This window comes from Pituophis catenifer, unplaced genomic scaffold (genome assembly GCF_029215685.1).
Source record: "Pituophis catenifer annectens isolate HBS135680 unplaced genomic scaffold, rPitCat1.0.hap2 SCAF_1, whole genome shotgun sequence".
Lineage (NCBI taxonomy): Eukaryota > Metazoa > Chordata > Lepidosauria > Squamata > Colubridae > Pituophis > Pituophis catenifer.
The window spans coordinates 92,291,395-92,317,586 of NW_027256881.1; the positions used below are offsets into that span (position 1 = coordinate 92,291,395).

The 26,192-nt window shown below is 36.8% G+C and overlaps 1 protein-coding gene across 2 annotated transcripts in view; it reads left to right on the plus strand.

The window, feature by feature from the left end:
- PTPRK (protein tyrosine phosphatase receptor type K) overlaps positions 1-26,192 on the plus strand; it is a 376,839-nt gene that overhangs the window by 154,577 nt on the left and 196,070 nt on the right. For both annotated transcript variants that reach the window (XM_070932720.1, XM_070932721.1), the window contains exons 4-5: positions 20,059-20,140; positions 23,131-23,246. In XM_070932720.1, coding sequence (XP_070788821.1) covers positions 20,059-20,140; positions 23,131-23,246 — 198 coding nt within the window. The remainder of the gene's footprint in view (positions 1-20,058; positions 20,141-23,130; positions 23,247-26,192) is intronic.

The following is a 26,192-nucleotide window of genomic DNA, read 5'->3' on the forward strand; positions in this document are numbered from 1 at the left end:
AAAGGTGGTTTGTTGTGAATCTGCACCAGTGGGAAAATTCTCCTTAACTTGGGGGATTTTTTTCTTACTTAGAAAAAATTATACGCACACCATACCACACACCGCAAGACAGATTTGGAGGAGATTTCAAAATAATCTAGATAGGTGTAAATGGAGAAGAACCTGAGAGAAATCCAAACAGCTGCAGATTTTTTAACCATTTTAACCAATACATTTGCCATAATGGTTAGAAAACTGAAGAAAGCCAGTAAAAGAGCTTGTTAAGGACCTGTGTCATTAAATACATCATATGATCATCTTAAGGAGTCATTAACAAAAAACCTTGAAAGATTAGCAATAATATCAGATTTCAATAGAAGAGCATATCTGCAGTTCAGGGTTGAACTGTGATTTCTTGGTACACTCTGATTTGTTGGTTTGCTTATAGACCTTTCATTACCTGACCAGGTACATCATCAGTGCTAATCTACCAGTTGCAGAAGCATCTGACACCCATGCATGTTTCCAATAGAAAAGAACATACATAGCTCAGAGTTGAATTGAGGAATCCTTGGTGTTGTCTGAACTTGGTTGTTTGCTTGCAGATGTTTCATTACCTGATTAGGTGACATTATTTGAAAGCAAAAAAACAAGCTCAAAGAGCCTCGAGGAAGCCATAATACCAGATTTTCTTGAATGAAAACAATTTTTTATCTATTGTTTTGAGTCAGGAACCGAAGCAGTCTCTGGTGAGAGCTTGCTATAGAACACATGTTGGTTCATCTAGTTCCCTTAGTCGAACTTTGATACTATTTATCATGGCACCTTTCATGAAATCTTCAGCTGAAATGAAATCTGCAAAGCCTCATTAATGCTGAATTTTGTAACTCTAACAGAAATAAATCGACACGGATTTTTGTATCTTTCTTCATATGCATTTTAACTAGATTTAATTTGAAATGAGTGTAGATGGGTGAAAAACCCACAGTGCCATCGTCTTTCCCTAATGTGGATTTTGTGATTTTTTTTCCAAAAACTTTTGCCTGAATCATTTAATTTAATCAGTACCACAAAGGTTGCTATCTCTTCAGTTTGTCAGCGATGATTATTGTTAAAAGAGTTCAACCCAATTCTGTTAAAATCACACTTTACAAAAGCAGCAACACTTTTCATTTTGAGATTTTATTGACTGAGAAAAAAGTTATTTGATAATTACTAAAAGGCAATGTCGACAATTTGCTGTAAAACATAGATTTAAATATATGTATTCTTTTTTCTTTTTTTTCTTTTTGCAGATAGCCTGAGGAGATTGTGAATATTTATAAATTGCTGGTTAAATACTTTAAAGCAACGATTATCTTAACATGAACAAATTGTAAGATAATTGGATATGAAGGAAATAGAAGTTGAAAGCTCACGAGTTTAACCAGGCAGGATGATTTCAAAATTTACATTTTATTTTCAGACCCAAGCATAGATAACCTTTCTGTCACCTGAAACTGTCATTTAAACAATCTTGTTAAAGAAGAGGAGGAAAATTATTGAGACCCTCTCCCACAAATTCCTGCTGTAGAGATTGAAAAGTGCCAAATACTTAGTGAATGTAAGCAAGTACATAATCAAGGCAAGAAAACTTATTGCCAGCGGCCTTTAAAAGAAAGAAAGAAAGAAATTGATGCATTTTGTTAAGGACTAATTTTAAATATATCTTAAGGGAAGAATGTATATGTGCACAGACTGAATGTCATCTTACATATATGACGTATACTTTTTAAAAACGTTGTTATTCTTTGTTATTCCTTGAAAGTGTAGTATATGTTGCTAATTATTATTTAAAAAGATTATACATGATTACGTAATTATGGAAAGCTCCACTAGATTTTTCTTGTCATTTCTTTTTAAAGTAAACAGTTTGATCCCCTGCCCCATTTACCTGCTACGTATTTATCTTTGTTACTAGATAGATTAAAGGCAATTTTATTTGAATTAATGACATCCCTACATCAGGAATGGCAGTATACTTTGTAACCAAACAGAACTTTTTGCCATGGCATTAACTGATTTCTTCATTTTTTTCTGAGGCATATGGTTTTGGTTAATTTGTTGAATTGTATTTTTATTGCAGCTAATTATATTGAGAACAAGTATCACTATAAGTCCTTATTAAATCAAGATGGCTGTTCTTCCTGTATGCATCATATAATCCTTTTCACTGTCTGCTTGAATGATGGGAAATGATTTTAAGAGTGAATTGTCCTATTTTATTCTAGAATTATTGCCCAGCATTACCTCTCGGTATATTTCTCATAATATTAAGCAATGTTTGAGGCATGTATGGACTTCCTTGAAATTCCTTGTAGATAAGGATCTGTAGATAAGAGCACTGAGTTTAAAGATGTTTGTTGATTGGTAAATGCTTACAGGAATATAAAACATTCTCTAGGCCCCTGGCTACAATATTTGTATGATAGCACACTTATTAGTCCTATTAGTCTTAATCATAGGCCAATATCTTTGAGGGTTCTACTTCCATTATCATCTTAGATTTAATAAAGACCTTAATATAAAGCCGTAAGGCATGGGTTGGAGAATGGGAAAATACCTGACTATATCTGGAATGTGTTAAAAAAGCTACAGTATATTGGATTATAACAAGTGAACAAGAAAATGAGTCACAGGAGGTTTTCCAAAAAGCTTTAAACATGAACTATCAGTCCTTGTAGTCCAGACAAGAAGCATAAACCATGAATACGAACACCTTTTCTTTTTTCTTTTATAGAAGATGGTGTTGATACAAATTACAGAAACAGAATCTTGCAAATCTGAAAGCATTTCTCCCCTTCTTTACTTTTACTTTTCAGCAAACCAGGGAAGGTCTTCTCTAAAATGGATCCCACACCCTTTGTGTTTCTGTGGGTTACCTTTTGCATGATTGTTGTCTAGCCTGGCTCTTCCTCCTGTGTCCCAAGGTCATCCCCATATTCCCTTACATTGATATCTTTATTTTTGTGTATAATAACATTTTCACATTAGCTGTTATAACTACAACAGCTGTATTATAGTTCAACAAGATTTGAGTAGACAGTTCAAAGAGAAAAACAAAGAAAACTGATGTCTCTTAATACAGACTTGTCATGTTATTGCTTCCATCCTTCATCAGTAACTTCTCCTCATCTCATCTCTCTTGCTTGCCCAGTTGACCTTTCTCTTCCAAAAGGGGGAAAAAATATTATTTTCTTTCCTTCTTAGCTAGTTCAGATTGACTAGATTCACTTAGGTGAATTTCTGCCTATAGTGTGCAATTTAAGCTTCATATCTGCTGATCTTCTTGGCTGTAGCTGTTATTTGCTGCTTATTATTTCCAGTGCTGCTTCCATTTTCCTTGTTTCTAAGTCATATTTCTTAATCAGGTATTGTTTGGCCTTCTTCAACTTTTCTTTCTTCTATTCTGGCTTACTTGCATCTGATCATAGCTTACTGATCTTAATTTCCAACCTTACCTTCCATTTTAGGGGTGCAGTGTTTGACTTGTTCTTTGTTGATTTTTTGGTTTGGTTTGGTTTGTTCTTTTGTTGAACCATGCTGGCGCAGTGGTTAGAATGCAGTACTACCGGCTACTTCTATTGACTGCTGGCTGCCTGCAATTTGGCAGTTCAATTCTCATTGGCTCAAGGTTGTCTCAGCCTTCCATCCTTCCAAGGTTGATAAAAAGAGGACCCAGATTGTTGGGAGCAATATGCTGACTCTGTAAACTGCTTAGAGAGGACTGTAAAGCACTGTGAAGTGGTATATAAGACTAAGTCCTATTGCTATTGCTATTTTGCATCTCAGGTATTCAGTTATAATGGCAGCCATGCTGTACAGTAGTTGGTTTGTTTCTTGCAGTGAGCTGGTGCTTCTTATTGATATTTAGATATTGGCATCTTTTAATACTTGTGCTGGCTGTTTCTTTAGAATAAGAGAAAGAACCTTCTATTGCTTTTGTGTTGTTCTAGATGCTCAGTTATTTTTTGTTTCAATTATTTTTCTTCAGTTAGAAAGCTTTGTTCTTTCAGAGAAGAAAGCAAAGGAGATGGTGCCTGGTTTGAGAATGAAAATGATTCAGTATGTATGCTGGTTTCCTCTACTCCGACCTCCCCCTGGTTTGCCCATATAGCAGTGTTGGTGAACCTTTTCGGCACCAAGTGCCAAAACGGGAGCAAGCACAGGGAAGGACCAGAAACCCAAAGAGCAGCTGCCCAGCACAGGGGAGTGCTGGAAACGAAGACCATGCGCGCGCCAGGCAGCTAAGCTTCTGGTTTCCGGTGTGTGCATGCACGCTGGCCACCTGATTTTCTGGTTTCTGGCATGCATGTGTGCGCACAGACCAGCTGCTCAGCATGCATGTGCATGGCGGAAAACGGAAGCTCAGCTTCCTGGCATGTACATGCACGCCGTGGAGCTGCTTTTCCGGTTTCCAGAGTTCCTGTGCGTGCGCAGGAACCCAGAAGAGCAATGGGTGACAGCTGGCGTACCCAGAGAGATGGCTCTCCATACCACGTCCGGCACGCGTGCCATAGGTTTGCCATCATGGTCCAATAGTCTGACTTATTTTGGGAAGGCTTCAATTTCTTCGCCCTGGGTAGAACTTTGCCATTCTTCCAATTCTGCTTCTGGGAATGCTTTTATTTTTGCATTATAAATTGATATTGATCTGATAGTCACTATTCTGTTATTTCTGATTCTGGATGTTGTTCTTTCCAGAACTGATGTATTCATTTCAAATATTCTCTTCTTGTTGGGCAGTTGATTTTTTATAACAAATCCTTTTTGTTTTCATTCTTTGTATATTTGCAACAGATAAACACTTCTTCTTCCAGTAGACCTTCAGCTGTTGACCCTAGTTGCTCAGCCAATAATACTATATAGACCATTTGCCACCAGATGTCCAGGAACTCCAACATATAGTATGGTCCTTGCTGACCCAGGTGATGGCTGAGCTGGTATGGGTTTCAGTAAAATATGTCTCACCATATTGTTAATTGGAGAAACACTCTTTGCCAGACCCCTTTGATAAGATCTGAGCAGTATGGCTGAACTTCTGGCATAGATTTCATCCTCTTCAGAGCACAAGCTCCACAACCACTTCTCAGTGACTCTGGGCAGCTCACAACAATCAAAGAAATTAGAATTAACATTGGTTTCCTTGAGTACGTTTACTAAGTATATGTAGCTTATTCTTTAAAACCCAGTAACTAAATATATTAATATCAATAGTTAATAATTAATATGGTAATATACTTAGTATAGTATAGTTCAATGTATTATGTTTATACAGAAATACACAAAGTTATACATAGACCCAGAGAGAGCTAAAATATAAACAGCTCTCTCCCCCTCCACCCCCTTTTAGTACTGTGCATTGGTTTTAAGAAATCAATATATTCAATAGTAATTTGTAAGGCAGTAAATAAAAGATAAACAGGAAAGAAAAAAGAAAAATAATGGCTGCTTGTAAAGGATTGTTCTACATAACTTTCAACTTTAAGATGAATTGTGCTAGAGTTGCCTGGGTATTCTGACACTGAATAAATTTACTGCATAACAAAAGCTTTGCATTTTTACAGCATGGACAAGATGATGATATGGTTTTTTTCCCCCATTTTTGTTTGCCTTGCCCTTCATCATTTATTTTTGTCAGTATAATGACTGCTTTTATATATTTTTTAATTAAGTTTTAAAGAGAACATAAAAATGAACACAAACTAATACAGAATGAAGAAATCAAAGAAAAAGACAAAAGGGTTTGATTTTTTAAAATTATAAAATAGATTCAATAAGAGTGAAGGGGTTTTACCCCCCCTATAAATACAGCTGTTGTAAGTTGGTTGGAATGCGTTAGTCATTAAATGAACGCTATAGTCATTAAATTAATCCATTGTTTGCAATGGGTGTTTTTTGCTGGAAACTGGAATTTCAGCAAAAAAAAAATATTGTAAATCTTGGTCAGGTGAATGCAGGATGCTACAAACATCCATAAATGTGGGCTGATTGCTGAGGGCTGAAAATGCAAACATGACCATGCGTTAGAACTTCATAAGTAGCCCTTGGGATGTCTGTTGTAACTTTAATCATTCACTAAGTAATCAGTTGTAAGTTGAGAACTACATCTATTCAATGATGCAAGAGAAAGACTAATTATTCTACACAAAATTTTATATTGCCTTTTTAAAAAATAAATTCTTTATACCTCCTTTAGGAAGGTTTGTGTAGATGTGATTTTGAAGGCTGACAATGTTTGCTATTAGAATAAGTTATTGCACAGTATAAACTATGAGAAAGTATTGACTAACCTAGCATGCAATTTACACATGATGCTATCCTTGATTATGAATGCTGTACAATCTGATTTTCTTTTTAAACTCCCTCCATTTTCATATTATTAAGTTATCCGTTAATCTTTTGAATATGCATTCAGTAAAACTGTTGGATACATAAAACAATATTTTGGTATTACTGAATGTAGAGGAAAATTTTGAAAGTTTATTATAAATAATAAAATATGAATGTTATCCATTCTACTCATTTTAAATAGGATTAATTTGTGGCATTGTAATCCTTCTTACTACGGTTATTATAGATTTAATTTTTTCCTTAATCTATAAAGATGACTCATGGAACCTGCCAAGGATGTCTTTTGTTTCCTTGTTTTAATTTGAAACTAGAACTATTGACTTTCCATACTAGACATCTGTGGTAGTAGATATAACAAGGCGTTAGAATTAAACAAGTTTGACTATATTACAGCTACCAACTTCATTGTTTGTCAGAAATCCACATAATCTTCATAGTAAAATGCAAAATACCTACATGCTTTGGATATTGATTGGAAATCATCAAATATACTTGAATTAATTTTGATACAAAGCAGAAGAAACTTGTGTTTCTGAATAGGAAGTTACAACATTCATGGGATTATGGTGAGCAAATCTTACAATTTGATACTGATTAAATTGCTCAAACATGCATGCTTGTTTCCAATCCCTAGATTCAGCTTCCTTGATGGGGATCCTGTTGTGACTTGGAGTTCTTTGCCTTCAACAGGGGTTGAACAAGTTGTTTCATTTGAAAGTTGTGGAGGTGTGGGAGAAGAGAGTATAACTGAAAGCACAATTCATTACTTGGGTTTGGATTTGACTAGAGTTTAGAAATTGAGATGACCACATAAATTTGGGTTTCTTTCTTTTAGCTGTGTAATTTTTGGGTTATTTAATATCCTACAAGATGAAATTAAATTAAATGAAGGTACAACTTGACCTTTTCAGTATATGACTTGGGCTAGGAAAGGAAAGAAACTATTAATTGCATCTGAATAGCTATTTTGCATATGTTTCTTTTTAAGACTTCCTCTTATGCTTTTTTTTTTTAATGGTCAAGAAGCATTTCTGAAAAGAAGATAGTAATAGACGTGCCCTACTGTATAAGAGCCAATGGAGTTGGTTTGTTTTTCCAAAGTTAAGCACCACTGACAGTATCCATGTTTCTTATTTATTGAGGATTGCCATCAAATGCCTCAATAGTTGTTCTGCAAGGATCTTTCATGTGTTCTTTCTCTTCCTTTATAAAGATAAACTTAGACAACTGTAGTTAAATTTTAACTGGCACAATGCAAAATACTCCAAAGCTCTAGTGAGGAAATGTCTTCCATTTTCTTTTAAGATGTCTTGACATTTTCAATTGCAGTCACTGATAGACTGAATGAACAAAATTAGACTTTTCAACATGGGGTATATCTTTCATGTTTTGAATGGAATGGAACTAGAATCATTATACCCATTTTTATAAGATATTCCATATGTTGAAAAGTGAGAAAAATACCTGCTTGGATTGCTCGATGAGTCACTTAAAATGAATGGGAAGTGTGCTGTTTTGCTTGTATCCAATCAAAAATGCAAGATTTTGGACTGGTGGCATTTTGACAGAATGTCAAGAGAATTTTTACAAAATGACTACTAGTGTGTGCCAGCTTGGTTTAGTGATTAAGGCACCAGGCTAAAAACCAGTAGTTTAGGCATAAAAGCCAGCTGGGTGACTTCACTTTTTCTCAGATCAACCCGCTTCACAGGATTGTTGTGGTGGGGAAAATATGAGGAGGAAGGAGTATGTGCTTGCCCCTTGAGTTATTTATAAAAATAATAAAGGCACAATAAAAAATTAAAAGGGGGTCTTTCCTATCCAAAAAATTACTATCACAAAACACTCATTTCTAAACTGGCGAGACTATTCCCCAACATTGATCTCTTCTCCAGAATGCTCTATCCCATCCCGTAAAAAAATTAACTGTGAAGTTTTATTTTATCAGTTATAATATTTTTTCTGTTGTCTCACTAAACCAACGTGCTTACAGATTGAAGACAGCTGGAGGTCTTTACAACCTGCTTGCCTTAGTATACGGAAGATATAGATCAGGGGTGTCAAACTTGATTGAGGGCCGCATCAGAGTTGTGTTTTACCTGGGGGGGCCAGAGGGGCATGGCCATGGTGGGCATGGTGAGCTCAACATCACTTGTGTCGGGGGTGCTTACGGTGGCCTAAGCACTCTGTCAACAAAAATGGGCTCCCAAACTCTGTTTCTGGCTACAACGGCCTCCTGCAACCCTCTGCTAGTGAAAACGGAGCTCAGGAGGACCCCGTGCAGCCCTCACAAGCTCTGTTTCCAGCTGCAACAGCCTCCTGCAACTCTCCTGAGGCCCTACAAGCTCAGTTTTTGCTGGCAAAGGCACAGCAGGCTGGTCCTTTGCTGTTTCCACGGTGGCCCACGGGCCAGATCTAAGCACCCCGTGGACCAGATCTGGTCCCCGAGCGTTGAGTTTGACACCCCTGGTATAGATGGATTCATATTGACTTACAATGCTTATTCCTAAAACCCCATATAGCTTTGATATATGAGAAGGATCATGCAGTATTATAATTCTCTGTGTCTATCTGAACCCCCACCCCTTTTTCTGAATTCTAAGAGCAATTTTCTTCAAGCTACTGTAACACAGAACTCTTGATACATGGAACACTCAGAAGACTAGAAATGAGGGTCGGGAGGACCACTTGGTCTTGCCCAAGCAAAATATAATTACCACCTTTGGGAATGTGGACTTTCTCCCCCTCCCCAAGTTCACATTTTAATATTGTTTTTCTCAAGCATTTAAAATTATGATCCCGCCTGACAAACCCAGGCACTTGCAAACCCCCATGTGAATTTAATATTGCCCCATTATCTAAATTTAGATTTTTGGAAACTGTTGATTAGAATGAGGCAGTTTCTAACATGGTTTCATTTCATCCACACACACCTCGTAATTTGAAATCTGAAAATTCCCCAGGCAGATTTGTTTTTGCGTTAGGCTTTTGAGATGTACTTCTAGTTCAGGCTTTTTGAGGAGAATTTTATTTGCTTTGTTTGTCTTGGTGTTAAGAATGCCCTTGGGTCACATTTTCAAGCTTCCCTCTCATTCAATAAAAGTGAAAGCTTAGATTTTCAGGCAGTCAGCTCCTTTATTGAAGCTTGAATGTAGAGCAACAACAAACGTGCACAACAAATCCAGAGTAAAAACACATCTTCTCTCATGAAGATGAATGTGGAAGTCTTGTAACTGAAACTCAAAAGGAGATGAAAGAGCTGCCATTCTGCCAATATGTTTTCTATTAGCTACTTTTTTTATATATATATAAATTTCATCTCTTTACCATTTTACTCTTTGCTTTATAAATTTTTATATTTTCTAACTCTCACCCTAGGTGCATTTCAAAATAAATTAGAAAGAAATAAGGTCTTTTCTAGCTCAGGAATCAGCTGACAAAATCCAAAGAATGTGAGGAAAAGGTTTACTCTGGTGCTATGTAGTCCATAACAGAGGTGGTATTCAACAGGTTCTGACCGGTTCTGGAGAACTGGTAGTGGAAATTTTGAGTAGTTCAGAGAACCTGTAAATACCACCTCTGACTGGACCCAACCCCATTTATTCTCTGCCTGCCGAGTCCCAACTGATTGGGAGGAAATGGGGATTTTGCAGTAACCTTCCTCTGGAGTGGGGAGGGAATGGAGATTTTACAGTATCCTTCTCCTGCCACACCCACCAAGCCATGCCCACAGAACCGGTAGTAAAAAATTTGAATCCCACCACTGGTCCATAAATAAATCCAATCTTAGAGAAAACTTCATTGTCTTCTGTCTTAGGTTTGTGATTTCACTAACCTAGGAAAGGGTAAGATAATTTGGCTAAATAGATTTACATGTTGCCTTTCCTCCCAGAAACTGAAAGTGACACACATAGAACTTTATCTTCTGCTTTTTCCCAGAACTATATTCCAGTTAGTTGAAATTAAAAGACTTATATTCTTCCATGGATGAAGATAATATTTAACCTGAGAACCACTAGTGCTAAATTTATCTTGTCAACCACTATGTCAAGATGGTCTTAGTTTTCTGAGGGACTAAAGTTATTCAAGAACTCTAAGATCACAATTTTCTGGAATCACTACCCTATAATAAAAGGGTAACTCTGTAATTATCCTTGTATCCACCAAGTCTATTAGTGATCTTTGATTAGAATACTAGAGAAACTTTATTAGTTCTGCATTAGTTAAGTCAAATTGTGAACTATTATTATGATGATGACTTAATTTTGAAAATCTGGCTTGCAGTTGAGAGTATGCAGAAAATATATACTCTATTCTACCTTCTCTATCTTTGGTTTGGGCCCTTAAACAACCTGATTTATTCTAGAAATATTTTACTCCAATTCATTGTCTAAGATGGAAGAAACTTTTTAAGATGGTTTTCTTTTACTATCAATTAGCACGGAGAAACAATAACAGTTGTAATTTTCTTTCAGGAAGCTAAAAAGTGATAAATAGATAAAATACATTGATGTTCATTGAAATAGTGAACAGTTACTGGTACAAAATAGATGAGGAAATCCATTGCAGAGTTAAAATGACAAGAGCACATAGTTTGAACCCTAATAAAAGTCATTTATTTGGGCACAAATGCTTGAAATGCAACTCTTTGAAATAGCATTGGGGTAAATCTAAATACTCCTTTCCCTTCTCTACTGTGCTGATATTATATGACATGGCTATGGCACGTGTTCTTTGTAGCTGTTTTGGAAGATGATAGGACTTTATTAAAATCAAGATTTGGAACAAACTGGGTGCAAACCATCCTGCTGCACCCCAGAGATGAATACCTTATATAATTTGGGCCAGGATTTTTCAAACTTAGCAACTTTAGGTTTTGTGCATTTCAATTCCCAAAATTCTCCAGCCAGCTTTCTGGGAGTTGAAGTCTACGTAGCTTAAAGTTGCTAAGGTTGAGAAACACTGGCTTGGCCAATACCTGCTTTTAGTGGAAATACATCACAATGAGAATGGACATTTGTTCTTGAGCTTGTGGGTTGATTTCCAAACATTTCATTATCAGACTAGATAACATCTTCAGTGGAATTTAGATTGTCAATGTTAGTGTTCTTCTGCTTATAAGGGCTTTGTGTGGTCAGTAGGTCTTGTAATGGGAGAGTCACATCAGGTGAGGGTCTTGTGAGAGGGGTCTTTTGATCTAACCTAACCCATCAATAGATCCATCACAACCTTGCAATGCAAAGCTGTGATTTTTATCATATTAGGGCACAGGTGTCAAACGTGTGGTGTTACGTTGCAGTCACATGACATTTTGTGGTGATGTTTCCATTCACGGAGCTGGGGTGGGCATGGTCTGTACATGATGCATCCGGCCCATGGGCCGCCAGTTTGACACTCCTGTAATTAGGGTATTTCAGAATGGTCCATTTCCTTCCTCATAGTTGTTAAGAAAGAGAGAGAGGAGTAGTTATAATTTGAATCAGTTCCTTATTACCTGGTCTAAATTGTTTTGTTTTGTTTTTTATTTGATTTATATGCCGCCCTTCTGCAGAGACTCAGGGCAGCTTACAATGCGTTAAGCAATAGCCTTCATACTTTTGTATATTTTATACAAAGTCAGCTTATTGCCCCCACAAACTGGGTCCTCATTTTACCTACCTTAGAAAGGATGGAAGTTTATTATTTGCTGGAGAACTAGCCCACATCAGTAACTATGGCTGGACAATTCAGTAGCTGGGTTGATGAAATAAAACAATGCATTTGTGTAATCATTTGGCAGGTTTAACTCCCTGTTGAAAAAATAATGGCAAATGGGAAAAACTGCCTCATCTGATTATCATTAGATAAATTTACTAGATAACATTTGCCAACCAACCTTCTTAAGAATCAGACTGCTTTAAAAATCAAGTAGATGGCCATTTAACTCCATTTTCAAATCTCCTGAGAGGTGTGTTTCTTAACTAGCACATCCTTAAGAAGCTACATTACAAATTTTCCACCCAAGTATTTGATTTACTATATTTTTTTTTAAATCCCCAGGGTTCTGTCAGCAGAAAACCCAGCCTCACAGCATTACTTAAGCATTCAAAGGGAAATAATTATGTTTTCATGGTTTCTAAATTAGCTAAGCAAAAATTATCTGGAAGTTTCACATGGGAGAGTCATTTTATTATGTCAACAAAAATTTTGTGGATTAGGTAAAAATGCATGTTGAGACATCCCTTCCCAGTTTACTGTTTCAAGGAGGAACTGCCTGAAATGATCATGTACTCAAGTGTTTCCTCTCTATGCAGTTGTTAGCAGGAATGTGTAAGGGATCAGTGGGAGGGAGGGAGGCCATCTGATACTCCAAAGTTCAGCATTTCCCTAGACCTGGTAGTATCTTCTGCTGTTATTCTTCTTTTTATATCCATGTGACAATCTTGTCCTTGATTTGCCTGCTGCTAGCAAGGAGACAAAAGGGAGTGCTGTCACTTATGCTATTGTTACAAATCAAAGAGGAAAGGTAATTTTAAACCTCCCTGGCAGCCCTCTTCATCCAAGGGTTCTCTAGGAAAAAAATTTACAATAGGCTGTAAGTCTAAATCTCCCAACACGTCTTAGCCTGTCCAGGAGGAATTCTTAGTCTTTCTACCCATCTTTTTTTCCCTTTTAACCCTGCTCTAGGAAACCTGTTAATATGTTTTCTGAAACATATAAAATGGCTTTGTAATCACATAGTCTTACAAAGCCATTTCATATGTTTCAGAAAACATATTAACAGGAGAGTTGTAATGAGAAATTTCCGCCTAAAACCAGTGAAGCTCTAGATGGGAACAAGTGCTTATTGGGAAAAGGGGACAATAGGAGAAAAGGAAAGAGATACATACACAGGATTTTAAATACAATCAACGCAATTGAACTGAATAAACCAGTTATTACTTCTTTGACTAAACTTTTGGCTTTTAGTACATGCTGACTACAGATTGCACTCATGTCAGAAGCGCTGAGGCACTTCCCGATTAAAAGATTAGCTGGTGACATCACTATTGGCTGGAGGACGCCCAGTTGGGGGCTCCTTTCATGTCCTCAGCAGGAGCTGGAGTGAAGGATGGGAGGAGAAGGGAAAGGAGTATTTAGATTTACCCCAATGCTACTTCAGAGAGTTGCATTTCAAGCATTTGTGCCCAAATAAATGGCTTTTATTAAGATTCAAACTATGTGCTCTTATCATTTTAACTCTGCAATGGATTTCCTCATCTATGTTGTACCAGTAACTGTTCACTATTTCAATGAACATCAACATATTTTATCTATTTATCACTTTTTAGCTTCCTGAAAGAAACTTGCTACTTTTGAACCTAGCATCCTAGCTATGTGAGCCAGTGCTACAGTGCTCCTCACTACAGATAGGTTAGATGTAGAAAAGTATCTGTGCCAACTGCTTAGGTAGACAGGCCTTTTTTGTTCTTGCTCATCTTTTTCCTTGAGGATTTAAGGCCCACTTTTAGTTAGTTTATCAGTTGTTATCAGATATTTGCTTTGTGCTATTTGTCACAAGTGCATTCAGTGGGCTGGGGGTGACTCTAGGGAGAAAAAAAGAAACGCCAAATCCTTGATGCCTTCTTAGAATCAATTAAGTATGCTCACTTGGTTGAATAGTCTCTTTTGACTAATATAAGGTCACAGTTACAGGAATGGAATGGAATTAATTGAATACTTTATTTGGCCAAGTGTGATTAGACACAGAAGGAATTTGTCTCTGGTGCAGAAGCTCTCAGTATATATGAAAAACAACAGAATAATGATCATCATCATAATAATACCAATAAGGGGAGGGAGTAAAGAAGATAAGAAGGATAAGCAATAATATTACAGCCATAAAACATGGTTAAATATACATAGACATTAGATGGCACTGTGAGAATTAGGTGGAGAAACTTTTTAAAATATTTCCTCACTTTCTGCATGATGCCTGCAAGCCTGTAATTTTCTGCCTTATTTTTCAGTATATAATGAAAAATCCACAAAGCCTCTTTGGCTTTTGTTCCACCAAAATCTTTTTTAGTATAAAACTTCTCCTTTACCTATTTGTATAGCACGTTGTCTGTCCCAGGCCCAATCCATTTAAATATATGGATAAGAATACAGTATATTAACAGCCATATTCTTGATAGAATATCCAGGTTTAATGATTTTTTTGTAGCCTGCATACCATTTATCTTTCTCATAATTTGTTCAAAGTGCCATGTCTTAATCTTTAATAGAATGGGGGTGGGGTGGTATTTTTCATGTTGTTTTTCCTTCTTTTGATCAATGTAAATGTGTTATCTTGGGAGAGAGGAAGAACAAGTTAGAGAAAGGTCCAATAAATAAAAGTTGAATTTGAAGGAGGAATAGTGGTGAAGGTATTTCAGAAGGAACTTTCCTAGCTTTTGGGAGAGTAAAAGTGAAGGAAAGTGTGGGAAGATTTGCAAGATTGATGTTACCTTGAGAGGTAGTCTAGACAAGAAGCACAACCTGGAATACTAGGTCTAACTTTATTCTAAGGTGACATTAACAGAATCTTGCAAACCTAGAAGTATTTCTCACTCCTTTACTTTTACTTTCCCCTAAAATTAAGGAAGATCCCTGCTGAGATGCTTTTACCACCCATTCTCCTTCAGTGTCAAAATTATTTATCAGATTTCCTGCTTCCCATTACAGAAGTGTATCTTCCTTAAAAGATCTCTGTGTTGTAGACAGGTCTAATAAAAAGCCCAGTAGTTCTAAAAGACACAATGGCATAATATTTTATGCTTTAAATCAGGGTTCCCCAACCCCTAGGTCATGGCCCACTACCAGGTTGTAAACTGTTCAGAATCGGGCTGCCCAAAGCAGCGAGTGGTAGGCAAATGTGTGCAGGTGTGCTTCATTTGTACAATTTGCTCTTGCCTGCTGCTTGTGCAAATGAAGCTGCACATGTACTTGACTTCCACTTATGCAGAAGCATCCCTTCTGCCAACCCCCAACCCCCCCGCCTGTCCGCAAAACCAGAAACATTGGAGAACTCTGCTTTAAAGTATCTTATTCTGCTAAGTGCTAGTTATATTTGGTCTTTCTTCCTTTACTTTGCATCTTTAACACTGAACCTAAACCATCTCTCTGGTAACACAATAGCTGGTGGAAATTGTTGTCAACCATTCAACTTAAACCAATTCAGAGAAGAGACACTACAGAAAAATATTTTATTGTTATAGATTAAAATGACAGAAGTTTAAAATTTGGCAGAGATTTATCTTTCTTCCTATACTAAAGAGAATCAAAGCAGGAAAATCTTGAACTTTTCCTTTATGCTACCTATCTATTCTGGCTAAGATAATGTTTATATAATAGCCATTGAATTCCTTCTTCAAGGGTGATCTTCCTAGACTTCTACAGATATAGAACCAGACAACTATAAAATTACAGCCTTTTGAGTACAATAACTATTGTGCTTTTATCATTATATTTATAAAAGAGGAAAAATAATTATGTTTTTGTATGTTCTTACCGTATTTTTAGTTATTTTCCAAGTCCTCTAAACAGAATATCTCCTATTTCTGGTATCTAATAAATATAATTAATATACATACAATTACTTATTTACTCCTATATAATACTTTTTAATGCAAAGAAAAAGAAACAATTTGTTTTAGTAAGTCCTTCATTTAATTATAAAAATCACCTTACTAGAAATGAATCTGGAAATTCATGAATCAGAATGCATTAGGATTTCAGCTAAGCAGAATGAGAGGAAAAAAATAGCATAAAGTACAATTCATTTTACTTCCAAGCTGATATATAAGTTTTCTTCTATGTTGCTGGGACATCTTTCCCTTCTGCATCCAATTCTTTAACGTTCTTGACTCCAGATATTAGGAGTGACCTACATCACAGCTCAAGTTTCAGATAATTAAGCTAGCAAGAATCCATGTCTTCCTGTAGTTGGACAGAACAAAATGATATGCCAGCTGAATGATCTGCTAAAATGATAAGGACGATTAGGTTTTGGACAGTTCTGAATTCTGCTTCTCTGCTCATCTTAATGATGTATACTAGAGCTGAGCAAGGGGAAAATAAATTGCAAGAAGCAAAAGAGAAAACATTTGTTTTGTCAGAACCATTTATTTGTCATATGGGGAAGTGGAACTGAAATTTATGTCAGCTAGTTTTGTGAGAACAAATTAGCGGTATCGATTTCTGCGTCCACACTACATATAGACTCTTCTACTTCTCCACATTTAATACTTTTTATATTGATGCATATTGTATATGCAACTATACATTCCAAAGCCTTTCAGACCTTAAAATATCCATGTGTCATAATGGCCACAAAGCCCTATTTGCCTTCAGGGTTGGCTATATCTCTTCCTGTCTTTCAATCCTAATTAGAGCATTGGACCTAATATATAGTGTTCACATAGGAATGCGGTGGCTCAGTAGCTAAGACTCTGAGCTTGTCGATCGAAAGGTCGGCAGTTCAGAGATTCGAATCCCTAGTGCCGCATATCGGGGTGAGCTTCCGTTACTTGTCCCAACTTCTGCCAACCTAGCAGTTTGAAAGCACATAAAAAATGCAAGTAGAAAAATAGGGACCATTTTGGTGGGAAGGTAACAGTGTTCCATGCGCCTTTGGCATTTAGTCATGCCGGCCACATGACCACAGACACGTCTTTGGACAGCGCTGACTCTTCGGCTTTGAAACGGAGATGAGCACCGCCCCCTAGACTCAGGAACTACTAGCACATATGTGTGAGGGGAACCTTTACCTTTACTTTTTATAGTGTTCACAATATCAGAGAAGAGATACATAATGAGAGATGATTGCTTTTTATTCCCATGAAGAAACATGGGAACACAATCAGATTATTGTAGAATAACAGAAAACTGTTCAGTTGAAGGAATCAAGAATTGAGCAAATAAGCTTAGAGAATATGCAAGGTGGAGAAGAATTTAGGATTTTGTTATTACACCTGACAACAATATGTTCACTGAGGCTTCTCTAATCAGATTTATTGAAAAGAAAAGAGAAACCGGGAACAGAAATGTCAGGAACTGGATACTGAATTTATATTTATATTTGTGTCAGGCCCAAACCCAAAGATGACACAGTGAGATCCAATTGAATCCTATCCTTTATTTTCTCACATCTCAGGGACATATTCTTGCTGAATTGAAGTTATAACCTTCTAAACTACTAAATATATCCTGAGGGATTCTAGGGTGTGGCTACCCTGAAACTCTTCCCCTCTTCCCCATCCAGTTTGGAACTGTGCAGTCTCTTAATCTGGACTCTCTTTGTAATAGTATTCTTCAGAATGATCTATCTAATACATGCAATTTGACAACTGGATAATGTAAATAGGTTCTCTGTGCCCTTACTGTGGCCAAAACATTGATGCTACAATGATGTTTGCTTGCTTAGAAACTTGCTTCTCTATATTGATTATCTTTTTATATTTCCCAGTTTTGCAGTAGCCCTCTAGATTTTATGAGTTAACCAAGTTACAAGATTGCAATAAATATACTATATATTTTTCTTTGTGGTTATTCTATGGGTTAGAAGTGTGAATTAAGATTGTATTTCTTTGGAATAAAGTGATTGCAACTGTTAAGATGCAAAGTTTACACACATAATATTTTGAAAAACCTGAGATAGGTGTGTTTTCCATTTTTCTCTTTATGTGAGTTAGACTGTCTCATAAATATTCTATCTCTCTCTCTATGTGTACATGTTCAGCTAATTTCTATAGATCATGTAATGATTGCGGAAATTGCATTCTGCATACTATCAAATATCAGTTAGTTACTAAAATAACATGGTCATAGCAGCCATGGTTATTTTATTTTATTTTTTTAAAAAATACACTTCTGTTGTGAAAAAGGGATTATCTCCCTTCTCTTCATTATAAATGTAAGGCTTGTCAAAAGACCAATGATTTATTTGTCAATGTTTGCTTTTTCCTTGTTACAGCCCTAAATATTTTTAAAACAAGATAACTATTTTTTCCACATTGCATGTTTGGATGTACATGCTATATAAAGAGTTTGTTGTTTTCTGTGGATTCTGATAAGTGGTGGGAGAACTCTTTTTCATCTAATTTAGCACTATCTGAGAATAAGAGAGTACTGTTCATATCTCCTCCCTCTCTCCCTCCCTCTAGAATCATTGTCTATATCATTTAGATAACAGAACAATGGAGTTGGGAGAGACCTTGGAGGTCTTCTAGTCCAACCCCATACACAAGTAGGAGACTCTATACATTCTGGGCAAATTCTTCTTAAAAATCTCCAGTAATGGAGCATCCACAACTTCTGAAGGCAAGCTGTTCCATTGGTTAATTGTTCTCAACATCTCACTGTCAGGAAATTTCTCCTTAGTTCCATATTGTTTCTGTCCTTGATTAATTTCCATCCATTGCTTCTTCTCCTGCCTTCTCCTACTTCTGGTGGCAGAGATTGCCTGATTATCTCAATAAAAATTATTTATTGATGTGGCATATAATGTATTTTGACAAGACTGTAATTAATTAAAATATTTATAATGAAGATTCTTTTCAAGAAAAGAAGCATTACTTACTTTTCTTTTAAAAAATCAAATAAGAAAGTGTGCATCAACCACCCCCCCATTTATTCACAATATAAATAAATAAACAACCTAAATATAATGAGTTATATTTCTACCAATATTATCAGTTTCATCATTACTGGGGATTGTTAGGCAATAGCCAGGTGTTGTACTGGGGGTTCAAACCCTCTACCAGAAATTAAATTTACAGACCCTTTGTACTTGAATGACAATGTACAGCACATTAATTTTAAGAGATATCTGGGGCCTAGTGCTCAGCAGTTGAAGGAAGGGATATATGGAGGCTATCAGAATGGTATATACAGTCCATTAAGTTTTCAGAACAGGTGTTACATTAGGATAGATCTAAGTTGAATGTGATAAACTTTAATATGGTGTGATAAAGTTTAGATTTAGGAATTTCTTAGTAGGAGAAAAGAAGGAGGAAGAGAAAGTTTTGCCCGTTCTTCTTTATACTTTCTTCTTTCTGCTACCTAAAAAGCTCTTTAAGAAGGCCAGGGCATTTGCCAAAAAAGCATAGGAAATGGTACTACAGGTAAAATTTGTCCATTCTTACCACAAAATCCCTAAGTAACATTGCCTAAATGTGCACCCTCACTTTTCCATGAAAATTCTTAGTCCTTGCTAGTCAAAGGCATATAAGGACTATTCATAGTAGACTAATTCCAAGCTACTGCCCATAGTATAATACCAATGCCTTCATTATTTTTTGTGTGACATTTTTATCACATGCTTAGCAAAGAATAAAAATAGCTGCAGGCAAATTCAGGTTTTACTTTCACTGTCACTCTGGAAGGATTGTCTCCTAGACAATATCATGAAAAAAAAGCTGAAAAACCATTGTCTCTTTTACCTGGGAACTCTAGCTCTTTTTAAAATTGTAAATTCTGCATAACAGGCCACTGAAAAGTGAGCATTGACAAGTATTAATTAAGAACTTAATCTTTGAATAAATAAAAAGCAGTGAACAAGATTAAATCTGTTCGTGAAATATAGCAGAACATTTGGCTTTAATGAGAAAATGCACTCCTCGTGCCAGACCGATGGGAATTCCATTGCACTGTGTGTTGTAAACATTTCTTCTTTCTCCTTGACAGGTAATATTTGAGGCTGAAGTCTCAGATGGAAGAAATGGCTACATTGCCATTGATGACATCCAGGTTTTGAGCTACCCTTGTGGTAAGAAATGATTAAGAGGCACACTTTTCTCTGTCTTTTCTAAGAGAGGCTCAATATTGTCAGACTAGTGTTTTCATTACTCAGCCATTGGTGTCTTGCTGCAACCACTGTTTTTCTATCTTTTTCTTTTCTAAGGTGTTAAAAAAAGAAGAGAATGTCAAAGTCATAAACGTTATTTTGTTATCACATAATTATTTCAATTCAGTGATTCTCCCTCACTCAACTGTAATTAAAGTGAAATAAAGGGTATCTAATAGTTTTATTGTGAGCTGGATTTTTAAAATTCATTTTACTCCCAATAATAAAAGCAGGTAATAACAATTGATAAATCCTATTTTAAAAATGTATTGTGACAGTTCTGAAAAATGTTTGTTTTTGGATATGGGTGGCTGTTTCTCTACTGACAGATCTTGCAGTTGTTTTATTTGGGGCCATGTCTTTGGAAATTCACATGACAGAAGATAGAGCCTATGGGTAGATCCCCAGGTTGCACTAAGTGTCTTGAAGGACCGAAGGAAGCTCCTATCAAGACAGTGGTCAGATAAGTGGGGCTTGAAACTAACTTAACTAAACATCTCAGACAAGCTCCTGCCTAGTTCATACAAAGATAAAGTGTGTGTGTGTGGAAGGGGGGAGAGGAAGTATTCAGATTCTGTTACTAAAGCTGCTATAGTGAAAATAGTCCTGACCTATAAAGCATTGGGTTTTTAAAGTTTCATATGTCCTGTTGGGCTAACAGGTTATATGCACCAGTAGAGCCAAAGCAAGTTACATTAGCTCTTCCCCAATAGGGCCAAGGATTTATTTGTTTGTTTGTTTGTTTGTTTATAAAATTTATTGGCGGGTCATCTTATATAAGGTAACTCTGGGCAGCTCACAGTCATAAAAATATATATCTACAATAGCAATAACAATAGCACTTAGACTTATATACCGCTTCAGAGTGCTTTACAGCCTACAGCCCTCTCTAAGTGGTTTACAAAGTCAGCATAGTGCCCCCAACAATCTGTGTCCTCAATTTATCGTACCAACCTCAGAAAGATGGAAGGCTGAGTCAATCTTAAATCAGTCAGGATCAAACCCCTGCAAATTAGCCTACAATACTGCATTCTAACCACTGCTCTGCCATGGCTCTTCACTTTAAAACATAAATAAATTAAAACCAAAAATTAAAATCTAAGAACATATGGGGAGGTTGGGGGTCGAACGGGGGAGGTGGGATATGATCAGGGATGAAATGCTCCCGGTTCGGACCGGATCGCCCGATCTGGTAGCGATGGCGGCAGGTGGTCTGGAGAACCGGTAGCAAAAATCCCTGCCCCCCCCACCACCACCACCATGCCAAGCTGAGCCGCACAATCACCAGAGGCTTTTTTTTTTTACTTTTAAAAGCATTTTTTCTACAACCTCTTCTGACGAAAAAATGTTTTTAAAAGTAAAAAAAAAAGCCTCTGATGATCGCGTGGCTCAGCTGGGATCGTCAGAGGCTTTTGAAAGCATTTTTTTCTGCAACCTCTTAGCCGAAGAGGTGGTAAAAAAATGCTTTGAAAAGTCTCTGACGATCCCAGCTGAGTTGCCTGATCATCAGAGAGGCTTCTCAAAGCATTTTTTAAAAAGCCTCTCTGACGATCCCAGCTGAGTTGCCTGATTGACAGAGAGGCATTTTTCAAAAAGCCTTTGATGATATCAGCTGAGTTGCCTGATCGGCAGAGAGGCTTTTCAATGCATTAGAAAAAATGCTTTGAAAAGTTGGGGGAAAAAAAAAAAGGTGACCACGCCCACCCAGTCACATTACCCACCACCACCAAGCCACGCCCACAGAACCGGTAGTATCAAATTTTACATTTCACCCCTGGATATGATGTTACTCAATCAACCACCTCCACTGTGCTGATCCCCAAGTCAAATATCTGAGTAATGAGAAGGTGTTAATAATGATAAGTCTTTGATTTAGCCATCAAAATTAGCAAGATATTAATGCAGCTATAAAATTCTGGAGAAATGTGCTTCTAGGACCTGACATCCTTTGGATGTTTGTACATTTTAATTGTTTGAAGTTTCCAAGATGCCTCACAGACAGACTTGGAGAAATTCATTATAATCAGTGCATGCTCTGGAAGAGTGTAATAACAAGTGAAACTGAGTTTGTGGAAACTAAACTAAACATAATGTCAGTATTTCTTATCCCTAATCCTTAGTAATTTAGGAGTAGGATATGAAATCTCAAACCTACAGTCTAGATTGAAACCCCCCCCTCCCCAGAAACTTGGAAGAAGATAATGACAAACTGCATCTGCATTTTTGCAAAAACAAACAAACAAACAAACAAAAAACCCTCTATGTGGATATCTCCATCTAGTCACAAGAAGTTAGGCTCTACCTGAGAGAGTCTTTACCTTAATGCAGTATTTTTCAACCTCAGTAACTATAGATATGTGGGTTGGCTGTGGAATTCTGGGAGTTGAAGTACACACAGCTTAAAATTGAGGTTGAAGTTGAAAAACACTGAGATTGCGAAACACTGCCTTAATACATAATACACCCATACCTTATCTGCTGTCAGTGCCTTTTTCAACCCATTTTTTTCATACACAGAGTTTTGTCATAGAGCTTTCCCTGAGGCAATGCAGAAAGTATAAAAAGGTTTGTCACTGGTTCAAACAATGCTATGTCTGCAATGCAGATGATATTTACTGACAGGGACTCCACATTCCCCCAACCTACCATGACACATAGCTAATTAAATCTGACCCCTTGTGTTATTAATGCAGTAGTTTTCACATTTCAAATTATTGAAATTCAGATTTGCAATTTCTTTGCGTCCTATTTGGCCGTACTTCCTACTGAGCTAAAACAATTTTTTTTTTCTTCCATGTATGAATTTCTTATGCCCCAAAGACTCTATGCTGTGTATCTTTGGGGGGAGGGGATTTAAAAAAATGTGACTGAGAGAACCCTTTGGTAACTTTCTGCTTTACCTATCTCTGCAGATAAATCTCCTCATTTCTTGAGGCTGGGGGATGTAGAGGTCAATGCAGGTCAGAATGCAACATTTCAGTGCATTGCTACAGGAAGGGATGCAGTGAAGAACAAGTTATGGCTGCAGGTAAGGCTCATCCTGACCCATTAATGGTCAGACCCTTCTGATAAAAACAAAGAGTCCAGTTCCTCAAAGATTGTATATGACAGACATCTGACAGGAAATCATTGTTATTTATTATTTATGCCTGTTTCAATTTTGTTAGGCTCAGCTTGCCGCAAGGACTGTTTAAGTGCCACCTTCCTCTGTCTGGCTTGCACATATGGAATTTTTTTTCCATACTCAAGAACAGGCCAGAGGAATGAGGGAGAAAACCTCTCTCCTCCATATCCTCTTTTTCTGGGGATTCATTTGTTTAAGTTGCAGGGTAGTAAATTCTATGTAGATTAGTGTATCCTTGATGGACTGGCCTTCATAAAATCAAACTGATAACATATTGTCACAAAGATAGTCCCACATATTTTTCTGTCTGAGGAACAGATCATGGTGCACCTTCTCCCATTCTGCAAAATGGGGTGATTGATGGTTCGGTGTGATTGACAACCAGAACTGGCAATGGGACAGCATTGTCTAGTACATCTGAAAGCAAGAACCTACTTCTGGGAACAATGAGTAAGGCATTTGACAGGCACATATCTGTGAACTGGGGCACAGCAGCTGCCATTTCTGATTACAATTACTTATTATTACTGTTAATAGGGATATATGTCATCTTTATTTTATACATTTCAAGACAAAATAGTGAGGTGGGCTTTCATGCCTAAGGGAAGGCTGGAGCTCACGGTCTCACAGTTTCTGTTCCAGTACATTAACTGCTGCATAGATGAGGCCAGTTCAGCTGTGCGTATTTATAATGTGATAACTTAACCATACAGGATAGGCTCTTGTATTACAGTAAAACATAATCCAATTTGTTGAGGAATATGATTTAGTAGGACACATAAATTCACTTATTACGTTCTAGTATTATGCGCAAGCTAGGACATTATGATTTGTTTAACAAACTTTGGTTTAACTTGTCTTTGTTTAAAAATAGTAAGGTAACTGAAAATAATTCCATCCAAATCTTGCGTATACAGATTAGTGTAAGCAATTCATTGAAGCATCCTAAGTACTGAGTAGTCTCAACTTCAAACACTTCTAAAAAAACAAAGCACAGAAGTTATAGCATTCTATTTTTCAGGATTGTTCACTGGTACTGCATTGCATGATGTCTCAGTTTAATTAATCCAAGAGCTCAGCCTTGAGCTTTAATTTAAAAATATACATGCAGTTGAAATTTTTAAATCCTAGAATTAAACCAATAAGAGAAAAAAAACCCTAAGAGAAAGAATTAATTGGCTATTTAAGCAAAGTACAGAATAGCAGACATTATTTTAATGGTCTTTATATGGTTTACTGGCGGACATATCAAGAAAATGGATTCCTAACTGAATCTTGAGCATCTTCAAAGGTAATGCGGACTTGCCAAAATTGCCACTTCTAATCAGTGAAAAATCCCCTTTAAATCATCATTACTTGGCAATTATTGTTTTGAGTACTTCCTTTTCCAAGGAAGAGGATAAGGTGACTTATTCTTGTACATCTGCATCCATATCGCCTAACTCTTTCACTATCTGGAAGCATTCTGCTTACCAGTTTAGTGATATTATTATGTACAAAATTAATAGTTTTTAGGCATTTCAAAAAGCTTGACATAGTTACAACTTGCATGTTCTATCTGATACAGGCTATGTGGATTGAGTAAACAGTTCACCATTGCTCAGGAGGATTTAAATTACTTGGCATTAACCTCCACATTGACCCACAAGTAAGATATCCTAGAATTTAAGATGAGAATCTCAAGATGAAGTAATTAATTAACAAAATCCATAGGAAAATCTTGTCCCGTGCTTAGCTTCCCCTATGTTGGCTAAAACCAATCTAAGATTCTGTATAGATATGCATGCATAATAGGGACATTCAAAACATACCTATTTTCCAGGAACAGAATATTCCTGGAACACCAGTACATTCCATTATTTAAGTAAGCCATTTTTACCAGCTGTTTTTGAGGGAGGCCAAACATTTTCTGGAGATAAATTTCCCCCCCAAAAGAAGCAGGTTTAAGATGGAACAATATGCACCACTTCCTGTTCTGGAAGATTTACTTTGATGATCACTGGAATGGTTGAATCACTATGGTACAAGTGAAGCATGGGTTTTTACTTTACGTATGTCTATATACAGCAGAGGTCTTCAAACTTGGCAGCTTTAAAACTTGTGGACTTCAACTCCCAGAATTCTCCAGCCAGCTATGCTGGTTGGAGAATTCTGGGAGTTGAAGTCCACAAGTCTTAAAGCTGCCAAGTTTGGGGACCCCTGATATACAGGGTGACCCCTGATATACAGGGTGACCCCTGATATACAGAATGGGTTGAGTGTGAGAGTGTGTGTGTATGCACGCATGTACATCTATATTTCCCAGATGCCACTTTACAAAAAAGGGCAAGGCCTAGACAATATATATCAGAAAAGTCCTATAATTATACCTTACTCTCTCTCTTACAATTTCCTTCTTTCTAGGAGCCTTTTTGATCTTTAAATCCAGAAATCATGTTCATTTCTCTCTCTTTTTTTTCCCAGCAAAAGTCCATAAGCACTTTCTAATTTAGAAATTCTAACTAAGAATTAGATAGAAATTTTAGAATTGTATATTTGTTGCTTGAGAATTGGCATGTTCATTTTGTCCCAAAAAATAATCTTTTTAATGGATTAAAATCCCTAAGTGAGAAGTACAGACATTGTGCAGTTGAGAACACATTTCTAAGGTCAGAGTTGGTGACTGATATCTTAATTCTCAAACACTCTCACCCTCTCCCTCCCTCCCTCCCTCTCCCCCATCTCTTTCTCTCTCTCACACACACAGAGGTGGGGAGAGAGGGGGGATTTTATCTGTATGTATATACATAATAGTAAAGTGAAGTGAGGTAATTGTTTCAGTTAGGATTTGTTTGAGGAATGAGGTAGCAG